This window comes from Vidua macroura, chromosome Z (genome assembly GCF_024509145.1).
Source record: "Vidua macroura isolate BioBank_ID:100142 chromosome Z, ASM2450914v1, whole genome shotgun sequence".
In the NCBI taxonomy this organism is placed as follows: Eukaryota; Metazoa; Chordata; class Aves; order Passeriformes; family Viduidae; genus Vidua; species Vidua macroura.
The window spans coordinates 82,886,931-82,905,908 of record NC_071611.1 but is presented as its reverse complement, the minus strand read 5'-3'; the positions used below and the strand labels follow the sequence as shown (position 1 = coordinate 82,905,908).

The window sequence follows — 18,978 nt, the reverse complement described above, 5'->3', positions numbered from 1 at the left end:
CAGCCAAGAACTGAACACATTGTAATCTCCTATCAGCCATGTCCTACCTCTTACAACTGTTTGTAATGAGTCAAAAAATTCTCTGGCAATTTAGAAAAATGCAGGTGAGTTTATTCTGGGCTTGCCAGGTATCAGAGTGATTGTCACATCATTGCCAGTTATCTTCACAACAAGGTTTTGGACCTTTTTGTAAAGGTTTAGCAAGGTTTAAAAACCTGGGCCCATGTATTTGAACAATGCAGTCAGAGAGCAAGAGACCAAACTGTGAGGAAGGCACCAATGTGCACATATACACCTACGGCTGTCTCTTCAGTTAAAATATACATACACTGCATGTGTATGTATGCATAGTGACCATTTATATTCCATCTGTTCATCCATATAGCTATTACCTGTGTAGAGATGTTCATAAAGAAAAAATCAAGGGTACTAGAAAAGACCTCTTCACCCTTGGCAGTGTTGATTATTGACTGGTTCATTCAGTTCCTGGTGGAGATAGTGTGATTGCCTGGAATGTACCTTGCAGGTTTCTACACTGAAGGCTCCAGAATCAATTTTGTGGTAACTGGTTAGATGTGACCAGCTTACAAACTCAGCATGGGTGTCAGGAAACAAATTCAAGTAGCACCATTACTGTTTTTAAATATCAGAGGCAAGGAAAGGCTCCTGGTTGAGCAAGTCACAGGACAGAGCAGAGATTAACAATTTTGATTTGTTTTCATCTCCAAGGTGACAAACAGGTACACAGCAGGTCATGGCTGGTGGTGCAAAATGATGCTGAAGCTCATAGCTTCCAGAGGAAGATTTGTCACTCCTGAAGTGAGGACAGTGCCAACAGCTTCTGCTGGGTGGGACTGGCTTGGCTGGAGATCACCAATTCCTCTGCTGTCTGAGAGGTCCACTCTTCCTGGTGGCCATGTGCTAAGGGCAGACCCCACCCACACAGAGAATATGAGCTTCTTGGAAGGCTTGGTAAGAACTTGTCCTTGGTGGCCAGAGGCTTCTGCCCCTGGTAACCAGGGGAGCTACACATGGATACTCCACTGCCGAACAAATTTTCCACTTCTCTGAGCGGTGAAGTAGCACCAGTTTCACACTCTGGAGTCAAATCATCAACTCAACAGCTCCATTTTCATCCATGACCTCCTAAGACAAAGCATTCTTGGAAATTTACTTCAGCTGTGATAAGGATCTGGTAGTGCGACTCAGCATTCAGAAACAAGACCAAGGCGTTCCAGAGGTTTACACTGATTTGACACACCAGATACTAACTTCATGTGGAACCATGACACATTCCAGCATCCCCACATCCTGATATCCTTCTTTAAAGTAAACTGGCCCTGTAAGGTGCTGTGGTGCTCAAACCATCAGGTACCAAGTGCTGCTGCAACAAGTAACATGTAGGTGTAAGAGAGGGAGAATAGGTAAACTGAACAGTTACACAAATTTAAAACTCGAAGACACATACCTAATGTTCCAAAATAATTTTCCCTGGATTCAGGCATGCCTATAATTATGTTCATCCCATCTCTGAGCACTCATAACAGTTCTGGACCACTCCTCATTGCCATCCAAGGCCATGATAGATGGGAACTGTTCTTTGTCCCCTGACTGGCACTAGGCAGAAAAAGACAGGCTCTGCTCTACCAAAAACCTCCCTCTTCCAGAAATGCCAGCTCCTGTGTCCTCCTGCCCAGGAGAAAAATCAGTGTGAGAATGGGGAGAGAATGGCTAGATGCTCATTCTCAAGGAACCAACTGGAAACCCAAGGAATCAGAGAAGAAAAAGATTGCTGCATGACTATTTCTTATTAGTTGACGTACAGACAAAAAAAAAGTCAGGCACTGTCAAGCATGAAATCTTATTGGGACAATAGAGATGGAATTGCTACTGCTGACAGCAATGTTTACAAGGGCATGATGTGTCGATGCTGCACAGCATGAAACCAGCAGCCCCATCTAGCTCTGTGAATTGTAACAAGAGGCAAAATATCCCATTTGGGACAGATAGGAATTGTACCACCAAAAATAACCTCTCAGGTGTAAAATCCATTACAGGTGGATGGAAGGAAATGCAGAGGAGCCCAGCTGGCACAGCAGGAGGCTGCTGAGTGCTCTCCAGCCAAAGCACACAGCAAACATGGTCTCTGAGAGATGACTTGCCAGTGGGTTTGAGGGCTTCCCATCACCTCCAGCCAAGAAAAGGTGGAATAAAGGGAGCAAGAATGTGCTCCTCACACTGTAGGCTCCGACATCCAGCCGGAAGGTATTGCTTAAGTATTTTCAGGCAACATGCAAGATATTGGACCATTTGCCTGCCTTCAGGCACTCTGAGCCCTGTTATCAGACTGCTGAGAAACCAGTACTACTTCTGAAAGGTCTGAGTTTTTTAAAAATTTCCACCACCAAATCTGTCTAACTCAAAGGAACTGTATACAGGGCAGTGTGGCAGCTGAGTCCAACAAACCCTGAAACTGCTAATTTGGAGACCTTCCAAGTCTGACAGACAAATGTCCCAGGTGCAGAAAATTGTATTGCAGGGAAAGTGAACACAGAAGGAGTACCATGACTGCAAAGTTCAACAATAATTGCTCAGAATTATAAGGGGGGAGGCTGAAGTATGTTTAGCCAATATAAGACATTCTAGTGCCTTCACCTGAAACGCTCAGCCACCAGGAAGCTTTTGTTGTGCACACTTGTGCATCAACTGCTCACAGATTCTCCCTTAGGGTTGTGCCTCTCTCTCTCATGAAGCACTGAAATGCAGAAAGAGGATATGTATCCTGGCCATTAGATGCAGCAGCGTGGGGGTGAGCAGTGCCCGCTCCAGCAGAGCTATGTGACAGCTCATCAGGCAAAACCCAGCAGCCCAGCAGTTACTGCAGCATCAAAGGGAAATGAGGCTCTGCTGTGTGAGATGGCCACCACTCAACCAAAGCTGTTCTTACAGATGTTTCCTCACTGTAAGTTTGCTTTCTTCATACTTTGTCGACTGAAAGTTGATGTGAATCATGTAAAGCACCTGAAAGAAGCACCTTGTGATGCCATCATTCCCACAAAAGCAGTATCCTGTAGACCTTGTCTACTCTGCTAATCAGCATCTCTAAAGTCCTGATCTAGTGGAAGATGTCCCTGCCCATAGCAGGGGGGTCAGACTAGATGGCCTTTAAAGATGGCCTTCCAAACCAAACCATTCTGCAATTCTGTGATTCTAAGTCCTATGAGGGACATTTTTTCCTTGCCTTTGTGACATTTTGCAAGATGTCAGAGAACCATAATGACAGGCTACTGGAAGTTTCTAAACAAATAAGGTGCTGATGGTGGATGCACATCCCTACTCAGTCTGCAACCAAAGAAAACCAGAGAGCAGCTGATGCAGCCTACAAATGTTTCACTGCAGCCAGCACCCGGTTACAGAGCTACAGGGAAGCAATTTTATGAAGATGGAGTGTCCATGTGATCAGAAAACCATCACATTTCACTGATGTTGCTACCTGAGAGAATTTCAATACCTGACCTCCACTGTAGCCATCTTTTTTGCCATGCTCAAATCAGCCAGATCAGTGTCCAGCTGATAGTAGATTTTAACTGGATTTCCTTTCAATATAAGACATCTCAGCCAAGAATCCTTGGTTCCTAACCTCCACCTGTAATATGGATCTGCAGGAGCAAAGGATAATATCAGTCTCCAGCTAGAGCTATAACCTTACAGGAATTATCATAGATTTATGTTGACTATAGATATCTCTTAGCAGAATCTCAGATAAGATAAAACATTGGCAAGCTCCACACTCACATCTCATAGTCATCTGAAGAAAAGACATTGCTTACTTTCAGAGGTAAGAGACTTCAGAGCTCTTTGCATCTCTGAAGTCATGGGCACCATCATGTGGACAGTCACTACTCTAGAAGGAACAACCCACAAGACCAAGGAAGAAGTTGTGGAGGCACCTCCCTAGCTAAGGCTCATGAAGAAAATGGAGACAACAAAGGCCATGGCTCTGAAAATAACTCCAAATTCAAGAAAAATTTGCTCCAGCTTTATAGGTGGAGTGCAGTGGCATGAGTGCACTCCTGTCATGACAGAAGAGCTGGAGTACACAGAAACATACCTCAGACCACTTGGGGCAGACTACACAGAAGTACAACAAAAGAGGAAAGGTCTAGCTGAATATCTAATTGAATACCAGATGTGGTTGAAGGTTCCTGCCCATGGCAGGGGGCTGGAACTAGATGGCCTCTAAGGGTCTTTCCCACTCAAACCATTCCGTGATTCTGTGATGGTATGGATATGAAATGGGAAAACAAGTTGCAATCAGTCTTGCTGCGGAAGTTCAGCAAAACACCAGTGCAATACTTCATCCATCAGACACTCCTCAGTCCTACTGGAGCTGGTAGGGACACCCATCTCTAGATTTTCCCAATTAGGACTTCCTTTTCCATCTGTAAAGTCTTCTCAAGTAAAAAAAGAATAAAAAGAGGGATTTAGCTTTTGTAGCATATCTGGGTGCACCTAAAACGCATCTTTTGGTGCTTGCTGATGATGGCTGTTGATGCTCTGCCTGAGCTGCTGGGGTCTAGAACCCCAGAGAGCCACTGGGCAGGCACAGGCTGCCCGTGCCTCAGGAGGTGCCCAGGCACACAGCCTGAGCACAGGGGCTGATGGCACATTCCCATGCCCTGCACATGCGGAGCCAGTGCATGACTGCTGAGAAGCATGTCTTCCCCTGTGCCCATCTGTAGTCCCATGGCAGAGCAAGTCCTGACCCAAGGTTTGTACTTCAGCACAAGACTCAGCCAGGAGATCACCACCTTTTGTAAGCACTACAGCTCTCTCTGAGCTCTACCATATCCTCATCACTATGCCATGACAAAATTGTAAAGGGGCTCTTCTCAAGGTCTGGCACATCCAGGAAATACAGACAGCCTGCAGGTATGAATCCAATACTCCTGCAGACTCGGTATGTCCAGCAGTTTATATAATTAGCTAAAAACCACACCAAGTGCAAAATGCAGTCACCAAGCCTGACACAAATAATCCCAATGGGATTGTTCTGCAAATACCAGGAGAGGGCAAAATGGGCAGGATTCAATCAATACTGCACAACCACCTCTAGCAATGAAAAGCCCTCAATGCAAAGAACACACACAAAGGACATGCCAGACAAAAACGGAACTGGAGAGAGCTGCCAGCCTCAGGACACCTCCATTTTCTGCATCTCACTGATTTTGCTCTGTCTGCTCACAGGGATCTTCGCAACTGGCAACAACAGCAATTACAGCTTACAATATTAACTCCAGAGCTTCCCAAAGCACCAACAGAAAGAGGTTTTCCACTATCATTCAGGATTTCATGAGGCTCTCATTTCAGTCAAGGAAATAATTCTGATTTTAAAATTCCAGTAAGCTTGAATTGCTTGAACCAACTGCGACAGCAGCAAATTTCAGTCCCTACATGATAATCCTAGTACCAGGGCTGCACTTTGTGCAACCATGGAGAAGGCAGTTGACCTGACATTACCTGCAGAACTGTTTACTTCTTCCCTAGGGGCAGGAGCACACTTAGGGGGTCTAGAGAGACCCTGCCTTAGCCACACCCTTGCCCTGGTGGTCACCCCACCTTACAGATGGAGCAAGGCAATGGAAAACCCATTACTGCTTGGCACAAAGAAAGCCTGACACATGACGCTTGGAGAGCTCTTGATATGGCAGAGTTGCCAAATAATTTACCTTATGCTTTGGTGTCAGACCTTCTGTGTAGGAATATAGCCCCTGCCTCTTTCCAACCACCACCCATGTCTGGCCAAATCCCTCTTCCAGGGTAAATGAGGCTGAGACACTGTAGCTCCTCTAAACTCCCCTCATCCCAAACATGTTTGAAATTCAAGCATTTGCTTTAACAGTGCAGATGTATGCTGACACTGATGTACAAACAGAGGAAAAGAGGAAAATCCAGCAACACACATCATGATATGACGTGTGTGACCCTCCTGTCACAGAAGCACCTTGTTCAAGAGTGGCATGTGAAGGAAACTAACCACCAAAAAGCCAAACAATCTTTTCTTGATTTTGTTCTTCAGACCTCTCAAAAATCCCTGACATAATTTTAAAAATAGAGTACTAATTGTGAAAGTTTTTGAGTAATATAATTTACCCATTGTAAGGCAAAACTTTTATCACCTCTCTCTTTATACATATATGTGACAGATGCATTAGAGACACATAGACACATGCTCTGTACAGGCACATAGGTACATACATGCATTGTGAGTGCGCCTCAGCATTTCCTCCTCTCTGGATTCTACTGATTTCTTGATAAATCAGAATTATTCATCTTGTTCATGACTTCTCTACTTATTTTATATTAGCATTTATAACAAACATCCATCAAAACTGGCAAGTCCTGCTTTTCCACAAAACTGCTTCTTCTTTCAAAAATGTATTCCTACAAAAGAATCCTGGTCAGCCCCAGTACTGGCACCATCAGGATGATCTGACAACTCACATACCCCTAAACTGAATTTCAGCTAAATTTATATGAAGAGGTTGTTCCTTGAAAAGCATCTAGCAGTTGACAGCTCCTGATGAGAACAGCTGGAGCTACAGCAGGGCTGTAAGGAGTGGTGGAAGTCTGGGCTTTTCATTAACACAGCTCTGAGAAAATCCCTGCTCCACTGAAGCCGGTCGCAAACTGGCAGGGCTTCACCTCAGAGCCAGAGGAGAGCTCTCTAGAAAACAGGGGCCCCGGGGACCACATTAGGAGAAAAGTGACAAACATGCTTGATGTGCACACAAGACAGCTGGTAACCTGCCTGCTCAGAAAGGGCAGCTGCGCTGGCAGGGAGTTTTCCTGTGCTGAGCTGCGGACAGGTGAGCGTCACTGATGGCCAGGGCAGAACCAGCCCATCCCTCAAAGCCTCAGACAAGAGGCATGGGGACATCCTCACCTGGAAACAGCTGCCCACCAGCCACTGCCATCCACCCGGCCGTGGCCATGTGCACAGGAGCCCCACAGAGGTCGTGAGCTGGCAGCAGAACCCCAGAGCCCAGGGATGCAGGCAAACCCAGTGCCCAGCAACCCAGGAACACAAGGAAGCTGGGACTCACACTGACAGGGAAGAACGGGGAATGCTCCCCTGTCTGACAGAACTGAAGCCAGCACGAGGAGGATCTCAGCCCACAGGCTCTATCACCTGGCTCGGCAGAGCCTGGTCTTTCCCTCCCCAGAATTTTGTCCTGCCTGAGCACAGTTCAGGCAAACACTTTGCTCTCAAACATCAGAACAGCTCCATTTGGAGGCTGAAATGGCTTTTTGTTTTGTTTCTGTGAATTTAGACATGCAGAACTTTCTCAGAAACTGAGACTACATTATTTTAATGCTGCTATAGTGGAGATCTGAGCTGACCTATATTTATTCTTTTTCCCTAGAATTCAATGAGGAATGAAATTTCAAGGAAAAATCCTATGCCAGCTGAACTGCTCCTATTAATGTCTGGGATGGCTGGATCAGCACCAATGAGCCCACAGATGGAGGGTGGTTCTTGGAACACTCAAAGATTTAATTCTTAAATTAAACTCCTCCTTCAGACATCCACAAGCTTCTCCATCCACAACTCCTCCATCCACATCCACGTGTGACACTGTCACTGCTGGTGTCAATCACCCGCATGGCCAGAGCCTGCTGCCATGTCAGCACATTTAGGATGGACCATGTCAGGTACGCAAAAGGCAAATGCAAAAACTGAAAGAAAACTACAAGTGTTCTCAGAAATTATGTCCAAGAACCGAAAAATGAGCTTCCAATAAAATGTAAAAAAAATAAATAAAACTTCCCCCAAAAGTAGATCGCTTTGGATATAGCAGAGATTAAGCCATCATTGCAATGTAATAGCAAAGCCCACATCAAACCCTATTTTAAATGATAATATCAGTGTCTGTGTGGTGAGGGAAAACCATTTCTTCTGAAGAGATAAAGAAATAATGGGACAAATAGCTTAAGCCATTGTGCAACCCCCGGAATGGAACCCTGAACACAAAGGACAGTCTACATCAGCAGGAGAAATACAGATCAGTACTTGGCAACCCTGCAAAACCTCATGCCCTTCAAAAGCTTCATCTCATTGTAGTCACTGGACTTATTCCTTGGTAAATTCCTTGGTAAAGACAACCCTAGTGAGTAAGCACTGCTGAAGTGGGGCCAGAAGTCACTAAAGTGAACTCCAGCACTTCCTGAGGACTCTGGAGGGTGTTTCTTTCTCTCTCACCTCTGTGTGGGCTTGGACGTCCCCACCTGTTTAACCTGATTGCAGTACAGAGTGAGTTTTTTGGGTTTTATGTATTTTCCCACTGCCCCTTTTTAGCCATTGCTGACTCTGCAGTGGGATCTTTGCATCCCTGGTGCTCCACACAGGCGTCTCCCCAGTGTGCCACAGAGCCAGGAGGCATGATCAGCCCCCTTCCCACTCACCTGGGGAAGTCTCTCCATGGGTCCCTTCCTACTCACCACTGCCCAGACAGACACTTAAGTCTTCTGACACAATAAACTGAAGTTTCTATTGGCAGATGATTTTTTTTTCTCTCCATAACCTCCTACATTTTTCCTCTCAGTGTTTTTCTGCTTTTAACTGTTTCCCTTGCAGTTAAGATTCCCAAAGGGTTTGGTCCTTGGCACATCACTTGCATGGTGCAGAAGACCCCAGGAAAGTGCTGGAGAGGATACCATCAATCCCCAACACCATCAGGCTCTGGTCACTGTCTGAAGTGAGCCAAGTAATAGGGATGTTTGTCAACACTGGACTTCATCAGTGGTTAATTTATGCACTGAACTCCATCACCTGCTGGCTGCAACATGTGTGTTTCTCCTGCTGATGCTGAGAGTGTGGGCAGGCAGTACAAACACCTCTGTGGGTTCTGTCACCATCCATATTCCTAGGCCAGCACCATCACCCCTCATTCAGCAAGTCTCCCCTGATGCCCCAGCACCCCAAGTCAAAAGTGCCTAAACCGACTCAAGCAACCACAAAGAAGAAATCTTGGGTGGGTAGAAAACCCATCCCTTCTCAGGAGGGAACAGGGCTTTTACACCAGAGCAGATGCTCACTAGAGGTGTACTGGGATAAGCAGGACATTGGGATCACACACAGAGGCAGCACTGACTGCCAGGAAGAGGAGTGTCTGAGTGGACAGAGGAGTCCCACATTCCCCTGGTCCCCTCAGAGACCAAAGAATCTGGTATTTGAAAGAGTAGTATTTCTATTACCAGGGTACCTACAGTAAGATCTACTTTGCCTTTATAGAAATTTGGAAAGCCATAGCTAGAAAGGGATGTTTACACACTCCTGGCTAACTTCATGGCTGGCAGGCCTCTCCTGATAGCCCTGGGCCCTCCAGGGAGCTACAGGCAGGCACAGCAGCTCTCACCAGCCAGGGCTTGGCCACGGCACAGAGCTGAGTGATGAGGTGGGAGCTCTCTGCTGTCACAGGCAGGACACTGGGACCAAGAGGGCAGAACAGAAATATGTTTGTCTCCACCAAAAGGAGGCAGACCAGCAGAATGCCCCCGGACACTATCCATCTGCCACATGTACGCACTGCAAGTCACGGCACAATTTCAGACAGGCACAGAGATGTGGACATCACACCCGACTGTTCTGGGAAAAACTTAGCACCAGCTGTGGTTCTGGTGTTCAGCTTTTAAAGAAGTGGACTTCAGGGAAAAGCAGAAAAAATCCTTTACAAGCCTTTCTGGAAGCCTCCTAGAGTTGATACCTTGGCACATTGTCCCTTGACCACAAGGGAAGATGACAGAAGAACCTGACAGCACTGACTCCATGTTAGGCTCTCTTTGGAGGCCAGTGACCCTCTCATGCAGTTTCCCAGACATTTGTGCTCACAGCCCTTCAGACTTCTGCCTAGATGTGAGTGTAGTTTCTTATTTCTGTCCCTCTGGGAAAACATAGCTCATGGGCCCTGTTATGGAGGAAAGACACAAAATACAAAAACAGTCACTCATGCTGAGTGGTATGTTTTGCTTTTCTCTGTCTCTCTATCACTGACGTGTCAGTGACTTGGTAAGTTCTTGTCCACCTTTGTCACTGCCAAGCAGTTCTTCAGCTGATCTCCAAGTGGCCATGGTGCTGGTGTCACTGGAAATAGCCCTGCCAGCTTCCATGCACTGCTCAGCACCTGCGTGGATACCCAGCCATGCCTAACCCAGGGCATCCCTTCATGAAAACATAGTGACTGTAAAATGCTATGGTTGTATAAGACCTTGGATTGCACCCACCATTGTGTGCAATCCTTCTCATTTCCTTCTCATTTCTATAAGTGTCCTGGCCCCTCCTGGAACCTTATTCTCTCAGACAGAAGGCTGTGACCCAAACACCTGGGAACACACCATACCTGTGATTAAAGGCATTTCTCAAAGAGTTCAGTCAAGGAAAGAAAGCACCAGCACTTAGATCATCACACCAGATCCTGACAGCAATGTTGGATTGTAGCTGGTGAGAATGAAAACAAAACAAAACAACTGGTACAAATGGAAGTTTCCTGCCACACTGCTTTCAATTCCCCAGACTCCTCCACTGCTGGGAAGTCTCTGTTAAGATTGAATTTTAGATTCTCTGCAGCTCTTTGATGCACATATCTAAATCTGCCTGACCTCTCCTGCAGCAAGGAGCAGACACTTGTGCCCTGTGTGGCACTTTGTTGAGGATGTCCTGCTGAGTTTGGGCAGACCCGGCCACAGAGAGTTTGCGGTCAGGCACTTATGGCTGCACAGCACCTTCTGCTCGAATCAGCTGAAAGGGGAGCACACAGACCAGCTGGTGTACACAGCTCACGTCCTTGCGAGGAAACAGCCCCTCCTTGCCACCACGGCTGCACCTGAGCTGAGCAGCGACAGGATGCCCCTCTGTGCCAACCCCTGCATCAGCTGACACCGGCTGAAAGGTGCCAGCTGGCACACTCCAACATTGTGCCAGGGTAGTGATGACCCTAGAGTGAGTTTTTGGGTTTGTGCTTTTTTTTTTACACAAGTTGGACTTTGGTGATCCTTGTGGGTCCCTTTCAGCTCAGGATATTCTAGGATTTTAGCCATAGCAGGATGGGCCACATGACGCTTGTGTCCATTGGCCATCTCTATTTTAATAGCATGCAGGTAATGCTAGGGACACAACAGAGTCCTGGACTTTCAGAGAAACTACCGTATACAAACAGATTTCAGACTGACTTAGCTGCTGTTAATGTTCACCTGCTGCCCCTATTACCTGTTGGTATTGAAGATTTCTGCACATTTCTGTGTCAGAAGCGAAGGCACAAGCATATTTCCAGAAGGTCAAGCACTCACACCCCAACACAACCTGAAGCAATTGCTCCAAAAAGGCATTATTCCCCTGTGGGGAAATAGTTAGTGCTTTGCATAAAGCAAGGAGGAGACAGAAGAATGGAGATTCTTAGAAGTCCTCCAACTCTGCTTATGCTGGTTCATAAGCCCACCAGCAGCCAGTCTCATCTCTCTGCAAGAGAACAGGAAAAAAGGTTCTTCCTTCAGCCCCAGGCCAGCCCTGACAGGACCCACAGCTGCAGCACAGCACAAAGAGCAGCTGCCTACACTGAAGGCAGAATTTGCATATAGACATGGCCAGAGTGAGCAGCTCGAGCCCTCTAACACCAGCAAGCAGAGGGCTGGTGCACACAAGTGCAGCAGAGCTACACCCAGCATGTAGGTGCCAGCATCTCCCCCACACACTCCCCTTGCTCTGCAAACACTCTTGGAAAGGACCAGCAGGCACAACACGATTCCAACGGAGCACAGGCTCTTTGGGATGCCAGAGTCCATTGGTGGAGGGATGTCAGTCTCCCCTTGAGACAGTCCCAGGACACAAGGACATCCTGGGTGAGAAGCACATCCCATGCCTCAGGCCTGCGTTCTTGTTCCAGGATCCTTCTCAGCTGGCATGGCACAAACACAGCAGTTGTTGTGCTTACGCTTGGGCATAAGCCCTTCTGACATCTCTTCCACACCTGCACAGCTCTGCAGGATGGAGACCAGGGCTAGCAAAGAGAGGAGTGAAGGGAGAAGGAGGGTTGGGCTCTGTCTGGCTGTGCACTGGCCCTTCCTCCCCCATCATTCTCGGAGAATCCTCCAGAGCACTTATGGCCCAGCAACCTCCTTTGTCCCCAAAACATATCCTGACCTGTGGACAAAAGTGTCTTTTGCTCTCTTCTCAGTGCTCAAAAAGGATTGTTTAACCTCACTTCAGAAAGCATTGACTTTCAGACAGGAGATGCTTGGCACTTCCCAAAATACGCCAGGTGTCCATCATGAAATCACCACTGCTCACCCGACCAGCTGTTGCAGGTGCAGTGAAACCAGCCCCTGCACATACCTTGGCTCTCAGCAGTGGATGGAGCATTCGGCTTGCTCTGACTTGGGGTCTTGCTGCCCTAAAACAGACCCCATTGGGAGCAGGAACCCCGTCAGGGTCACTCCGTGCGTTCCTGTCACCCATCTGCACCTCCACAATCCTTCTCTGAGACGTAGGGCTGGGCAAATTTGCCACCACTGCACCTGAGGAGGCAATTTGAAGGCAGAGCAGCAAGGTGGCTGCCTGGCATCCTCCACTGCTGGAGGCTGCAGCAGCTGCCTGTATCTCTCTGCCTCATTATGGGACAGCCTGCTCCTCATGCCAGTCTCCAGTAGCATGTCCTTTAACCAAAAGTGAAAGCAACTGATCCCCCACGAAGGCACATCTGCTCCAAGTCCGTATTACAACAGGGGAAAAAATGACACCTTCAGCTATAAAAACCAATAAAGACTGTCTGATTTGGTTTGCCCCTGTTGCTACCCAGCAAGCTCCCCACTGGGTTAAATACTGGTGACATCTGCTAATAAAATGTCAAGAGTGAGGAGAACAAAACTGATTACTGAATTATATCAAGTGCTCAGTGCAGCTGGAAGGGCAAGTCCATCCCACCTCACCCCCAGGCTGAGGGCAACCAGGACATCTGTACAGCACTGCACAGCCAGTGGCTCCAGGAAATGTGTGCAGGGAGGCAGAGCAGCAGGCACTCATCTTCCAACAGACAAAGGACATAACGCGAGGGGCTCTCTGCAGAGAGGGCCTCCCCAAAGTCCGGAAATGGTTAAATTTCACGGTTAAATTAGGTTAATGGTTAAATTTGGTAAATGGTTAAATTTGCTCTGCCGCTTGGGCACCCACATCGTGATACAGGCCAAAAGTAGGTGACATGCTTCTCTTTATATCAGAGGAACGTAGAGGATATATGATCTTTATATCAGAGCCTTGGGACACCTCCATGAGCACAATGCACTCACCCTCACCCATCCAGAAGGACCTTGTGGTAAGCAGGATAGGGTGGGTGTTTTGAGCTCCTGGGGTTCCCCCCTAACAGACAAAGATGTTGGAGTACCTGACTATGCCTCTCCAAACCTGCAGCCCTGAGCCTATTACAAAAGCATTTTAAACAGCCTGCTGAGGACAGCATTATTGTCCAGCCTAGGAGCTCAAACCCCATGACTCATCCTGCCAAACTGATGGGGGTTGCTTTAGCAATCACATGCTCATTTCTGAACGTGAACTGAAAAAAGCTGAGAAGGTTCTCAGCTCTACTTCTGGAACTGCTTTTGCTTTTCAAGGAAACACTTAATCCTTTTGTCTGCAGTTAAAGCAGTGTCTTCTGACAGGCACCCAAAAAATGGCTTTGTGGCACAGGAGCCATGTGGTATCAATACAGACAGCCTGTGTCCTGACCTGGCTGATAAAATATAAAACTTCTACCCTACCTGCTTTAATATATATATTTAACTATGCATTTATAACCTGGATTTGGAAAAAAAATCAGGTATATAATCACAGAGTTAAATAACAATGGTATATTTAGCAAGAACCTGAGCACAATTAGCTTTATACTTCCACCATCAAATTAGTTCTCATGTGGCTGAAATTGGCCCCCCAGCCTCTTGAAGTTTTTCTCCCAGTTCAGTAAATCTGGGTCTACTCTGCACCCTGATCATGTGTTTGCACTAAAGGATGCACAGGCACGTGACCCTGTTCCTACAGCTCAGGCACCAGGCTGCTGATTTTAGCTGTGTTTCCTCCAGGGAATGGGGGGTAGGTTGGGGGGTGCCAGTACAGCTTCAGCCTAACCCCCACCACCCCCTCCATCCAGGAGGGTTTGGGCAGCAAGGGAGAGCAGGGGCAGTGCAGGGATCTGGACCTGCACTGTCTGCAGGGCACTGCTGGGCCTGCACCTGCAGCAGGAGCTGAGGAACATGGGTGCTCCTCAGCAAGGGGCAGGAGGCTGATTCAGCAGGAAAGGCAGTCACTCCTCCGCCACACACCCTCTGCACCCTCAGCTGAAAAAGCCCCACTACAGTTCTGGTGTCCCCTCTGCTATACAAATTGTGTCCACAGCCATGGCCTCAGCTTCTCTATGTAGACTTTTCCAAAATGAAAGCAACACTTTAAACTAAAGGTACTTCAAAAAGACGCCGGCAGAGAATTTCTCATCTTGTACCTTCCACTCCATCTCTGGTGCCTTTCTCTCCAAAACATTGTTTTCAGTAGGATGCAGAACAAAACAGGACCATACACCCTGTGAATCTGAGGAGTGTATCAACAATATCCAACCCCAACTGGACTGTGCTTATTTCCACCCTTCAAGACTGACAAATGTCCCAGGTGAAGCAAGTCCTGAGAGAAGCAGCACAGCAGATGTCTATGCAGTTAATTTTCTGTCACTTTGCAGAAATTTCCTATTTCAGGTGGCCGCAGAGTCAACACAATTGTGTCTCTTCCCCTCTTCACTGGCAGGAGGGAAAAGTTTCACAGTGTGGAGGAAGGCCTGGCTCAAAACTGACACACTGCCATAGCTTTCCAAAACGCCTGGACAAGCCCCTGCTCCTGGCCACTGGGTCACTGGGATGGTCTCTGCCTTGTCTGTGACCTTGGCAAAGCGTACTGCAGGGGATGTCCACAGCTCCATCACATCACAAGCACACAGCACCTGCCCCAACCCTGCCCCACCCCTCTGGCCGTGCAGCCGAGCACTCCCCTCCCAGAAAACAGCTCCTGCTACCTTCGTCCCGCTTGCGCTTGTTGCTCTCGGTGCCAGGGGAGGCAATTCCCAGGATCCCACTAATGGAGTAGGACGAGCCAGCAGAGTCAGTGGTGACAGAGGACACCTGGGTGACTGATCCTGTGGAGGCTGCAAGGCAAGGACAGGCAGTCAGTCGCAGGACGGCACGGGCACCAGCTTACCCAAAAGCCACTGGCCCCCATGGCATGAAGAATATGGGCTGGGGCTCCCAGCTGGCCATCGTGGCCCCTCCAGCTCAGGAAGAGCCCTTACCCACCCCAGCCATGCCCAGTCCAATCCAGCAGCATGCCACAGCAGCCCAGTGCAGGGGTGGGAGGAAAGGCATGGTCAGCCCTTGCCCCCATCACCAGGGATTGGGTCTGTGTGCTGAGGGACAGGAGATGCTTTTCCCTAGCAGTCACACACCCCATCTCACACAATGCTCAGTGGAAAAGCTCATTCCCGGGACAGCAGAGGCCCTCCAGTGATACAGCAGCCCCTGTCACTAGCAAGGTGGACAGGGCTTGCTGGGAACACAGTCCTGCAGAGAGAGGAGCTGCCACAAGACGGTGGAACAGGTTCCAGGACCAGAACCTCCTGGGAGCAGAGCAACCTGCACTTGCTGTACTGTGCTAGCTGCATCCTGTTAGACCACGCCACTAGCCTCTGGCCAGTGGAGACCTTGCACAGCTGGCGTTGCCTGACAATCCATTTTGCTTTGGAAGAGAAAAGGGTACAGTTTGTGTCCAGCAAGGGCAGTAACTCAAGGGCAGTCTGGATATGCCAGATTGCACAGAAAACATTGCCCTTGTGATGCTCTGGGTATCCAAGGCTTCCCAGAAGCAGGCAGAGGAGGGAGCACCACCATCACCTCCTTCAGCTTACAGGCTGAGCCATGTCCCTACATCCACACAGACCCCAGGGACATGATGGGGGGATATACATGTGGGACCACACCAAAGACCCCCAGACAGAACTCATACAGAGCAAACCCATGTCAGGAATCCATGCTCCCTCTATCAACTCCAAGCCCTGAGAAACAAGATTTTTCTTCTCTGTTCTTGACTTGTTCAAGAAAAGACAGTACTTAAGCCACCACAGTGAGATAAAGGAAGCTTTTCTTCCCCAAGATTGTTTTGGCATTTTCTGGAGAGAAAGGCTAAGGGCACAGGGTCAACGGTATGACTCCTCTGACAAGCTGAGAAAGTGCAGGCTGCTCTGCGCCTCCACTCCCTTTCTCCCAGTGCCAGCACTCCCTTGCCAAGAGAGAAGCAAGCATTTCACCATATCACAGGTGACAGCATAAAGGCAGAGAGAAACTAGAGCCCCCCACCACTTCTTATGAAGCAAGGGCTGACCACTGCCCTGACAGGTTTGATGAAACAGGGACAAGAAGAGAGCAGCCCTGACCCAGAGTGAGCCCCTCCATCCCTGCTGCATTGCAACACAGAAGCACCCACCCTCCTCAGAGAGACACTGTCAGCCAGGAGAAGGGCTGAGGGTGTCTCAGCAGCCTGGGGGTCTCCTCTGGGTCACCCTCCACCAGCATCACCTCCCTCAGGTTGCAGCATCACTGTTCTGTGGCTGAATTAAAAGTTTCAGAAAGTTTTGCTACCTCTTCACTCAAGACTGCAAGTGCACAAAGAACTATGGAAGGGATGGTTGATAGATGGAAAAAACACATTCAAAACTACTTACTGACTAATGATGCAGAAAATGTTATGAATAAGTATCCCTTTCTTGATTTATTACTTTAATTATCTGACATTCTATAGACCCCTATTAGTGGGGGTTTTTTTTGGTTTAGATTTCAATTTTCTGTCTCATGGTGAAAGCTATTTATCATAATAATCAGTAAAATTCAAAACCTTTTAGCAGTATTTATAAAATTCATTTACTATGTTCAGCCCTTGGAGAATGACAAAGAAGGCACATTAGCACGTGTGCTGAAGTGTTTTATGCAGAATTATCTGTCCATAAGAATGATTAAAAGTTCTTCAGAATATTTGTAATCCATTATTATTTTTTAATGTATTTTTTAAAAAGTTTTCCTTACCTATGCTGTGACTGGAAGCCGGGACCTGCTGATTGGGTGGCTGCTGCACCTTGGTCCGTATGATCCTATGAGTAATGGAAAAACATGACCACTTAGCTGGCATTAGGCATGCAATGGCAGGAGGCATTAGACACTATTTTTCCAGTGTAGGACACCTACATCAATACAAAAAAATGCCTTTCTGCATACGTTGCCCTCTTCATCCACTGAAAGACCTAAGTTGGGCAGGTGGACCCAGGACCACATTTGTGCCCGTAGCCCCTGCCATTAGAGTCATCAGGGTGACATTCCACAGAGTCACAGTCACAGAGTGGTTTGGGTTGGAAGAGACAACAGTGGACAGTGGGTCATCTGGTCCAACCTCCCTGCTCAAGCAAGGTCATCTCGGAGCACACTGAACAGGATTGCACCCGGATGGTTCTCAGGATGCTTCAGAGTTTGGTGCTTTGGTAGCTTTGAGGACGCAGTCCTCACTGCCCAGGAAACAGATATCCATAGCTATCTGAGCAGCCAGCACGCCAGTACCCCCTCCCCAGGGAGCTGGAACCTTCTGAGCCCAAAGGCCCCAAAAGGCTGTGGTCTGCACTCTTGGGTGCTGGGACACATTTGCAAGGCTGTTCCTAGAGCATACCAGGTATGCCACTCACATGGCTAGAGGCACTTGAACACCTTGGGAAAGGATCAGCTTAGCCAAATTACTATTTTTTTTTTTTTAAGTGTTGGAATAAATGCTAATCTTAAAAGCTGAATGACTACATTTATCATCACTGGGTACATGCAGTCGCTGCTCTGATTGATAGTGACATCAATGAGAAAAAATCCAGAGACACAGATAAAGCAGGAGGCACGTGTGGTGGTGCAGAACAGAGGGTACCTGCTACGAAGGGAGATTCTGGGGAGATACTATGCATGTTTTTTACCTGCCCATTTCTTTTGCTATGAAGAAACAAAAGACAGTATCAGAAATCCCTCTGGAGATCACACAGCTCTTCCTCAGGCTGTGGCAGAATTGGAATAGGCTGGAAGGAACCACGCCCTTGGTTCACCGCACACTCCCCAGCCCACGCACAGGTACAGCAGCAATGCCAGAGTGAGAATTTCCCTCCCTGTGCCTGAAAAACTCCCCTCCCCTTGCTGGAGGAGAGGAGAGGAGAGGAGAGGAGAGGAGAGGAGAGGAGAGGAGAGGAGAGGAGAGGAGAGGAGAGGAGAGGAGAGGAGAGGAGAGGAGAGGAGAGGAGAGGAGAGGAGAGGAGAGGAGAGGAGAGGAGAGGAGAGGAGAGGAGAGGAGAGGAGAGGAGAGGAGAGGAGAGGAGAGGAGAGGAGAGGAGAGGAGAGGAGAGGAGAGGAGAGGAGAGGAGAGGAGAGGAGAGGAGAGGAGATCCTTGCTGCTAAGGCCTCCATAAGCAGGCACAGGTACTACCACTGGTGACACCCAATTCCATCCCAGAAAAGGATGCACTGCCATCCCCTTCCCCTCCCATTCCTTAGAGGAGTCTGATGGAGAGGTCTGGTCTGTACATGAGCCATCTTTCAGCTGCAGCCCCAGAGTGAAGCTGCTGGGTGTCAGGCATAACCAGAAGATGGGATACAGCAACAGACCCCAGAACAGCCAGCCCAGTGTGAGGGGCAGGAACAGCTGGGACAGCAGCTTTGGTGGGGGAGCACAGCCAAAGAGACAGGACTCTGCATGGTCAAGAGTGGAAAGAGCCCACTGCACAAGGTTGTCATGGTGAAGAAAGGGTGTCCAGGGCCTTCTGACAAATAAACATCTTTATCTTTAGAGGAATGTAGACTGGAGCACTTGAAAGCAGCTGGACAGCT

At 48.1% G+C, this 18,978-nt stretch overlaps 1 protein-coding gene across 2 annotated transcripts in view; it reads right to left on the bottom strand.

Moving 5' to 3' along the window:
* Positions 1-18,978, bottom strand: part of PAX5 (paired box 5) — a 128,356-nt gene that overhangs the window by 95,019 nt on the left and 14,359 nt on the right. For both annotated transcript variants that reach the window (XM_054003084.1, XM_054003083.1), the window contains exons 4-5: positions 17,158-17,222; positions 15,102-15,230 (exon numbers count right to left, since the gene is read on the bottom strand). In XM_054003084.1, the coding sequence (XP_053859059.1) occupies positions 15,102-15,230; positions 17,158-17,222 (194 nt within the window). The remainder of the gene's footprint in view (positions 1-15,101; positions 15,231-17,157; positions 17,223-18,978) is intronic.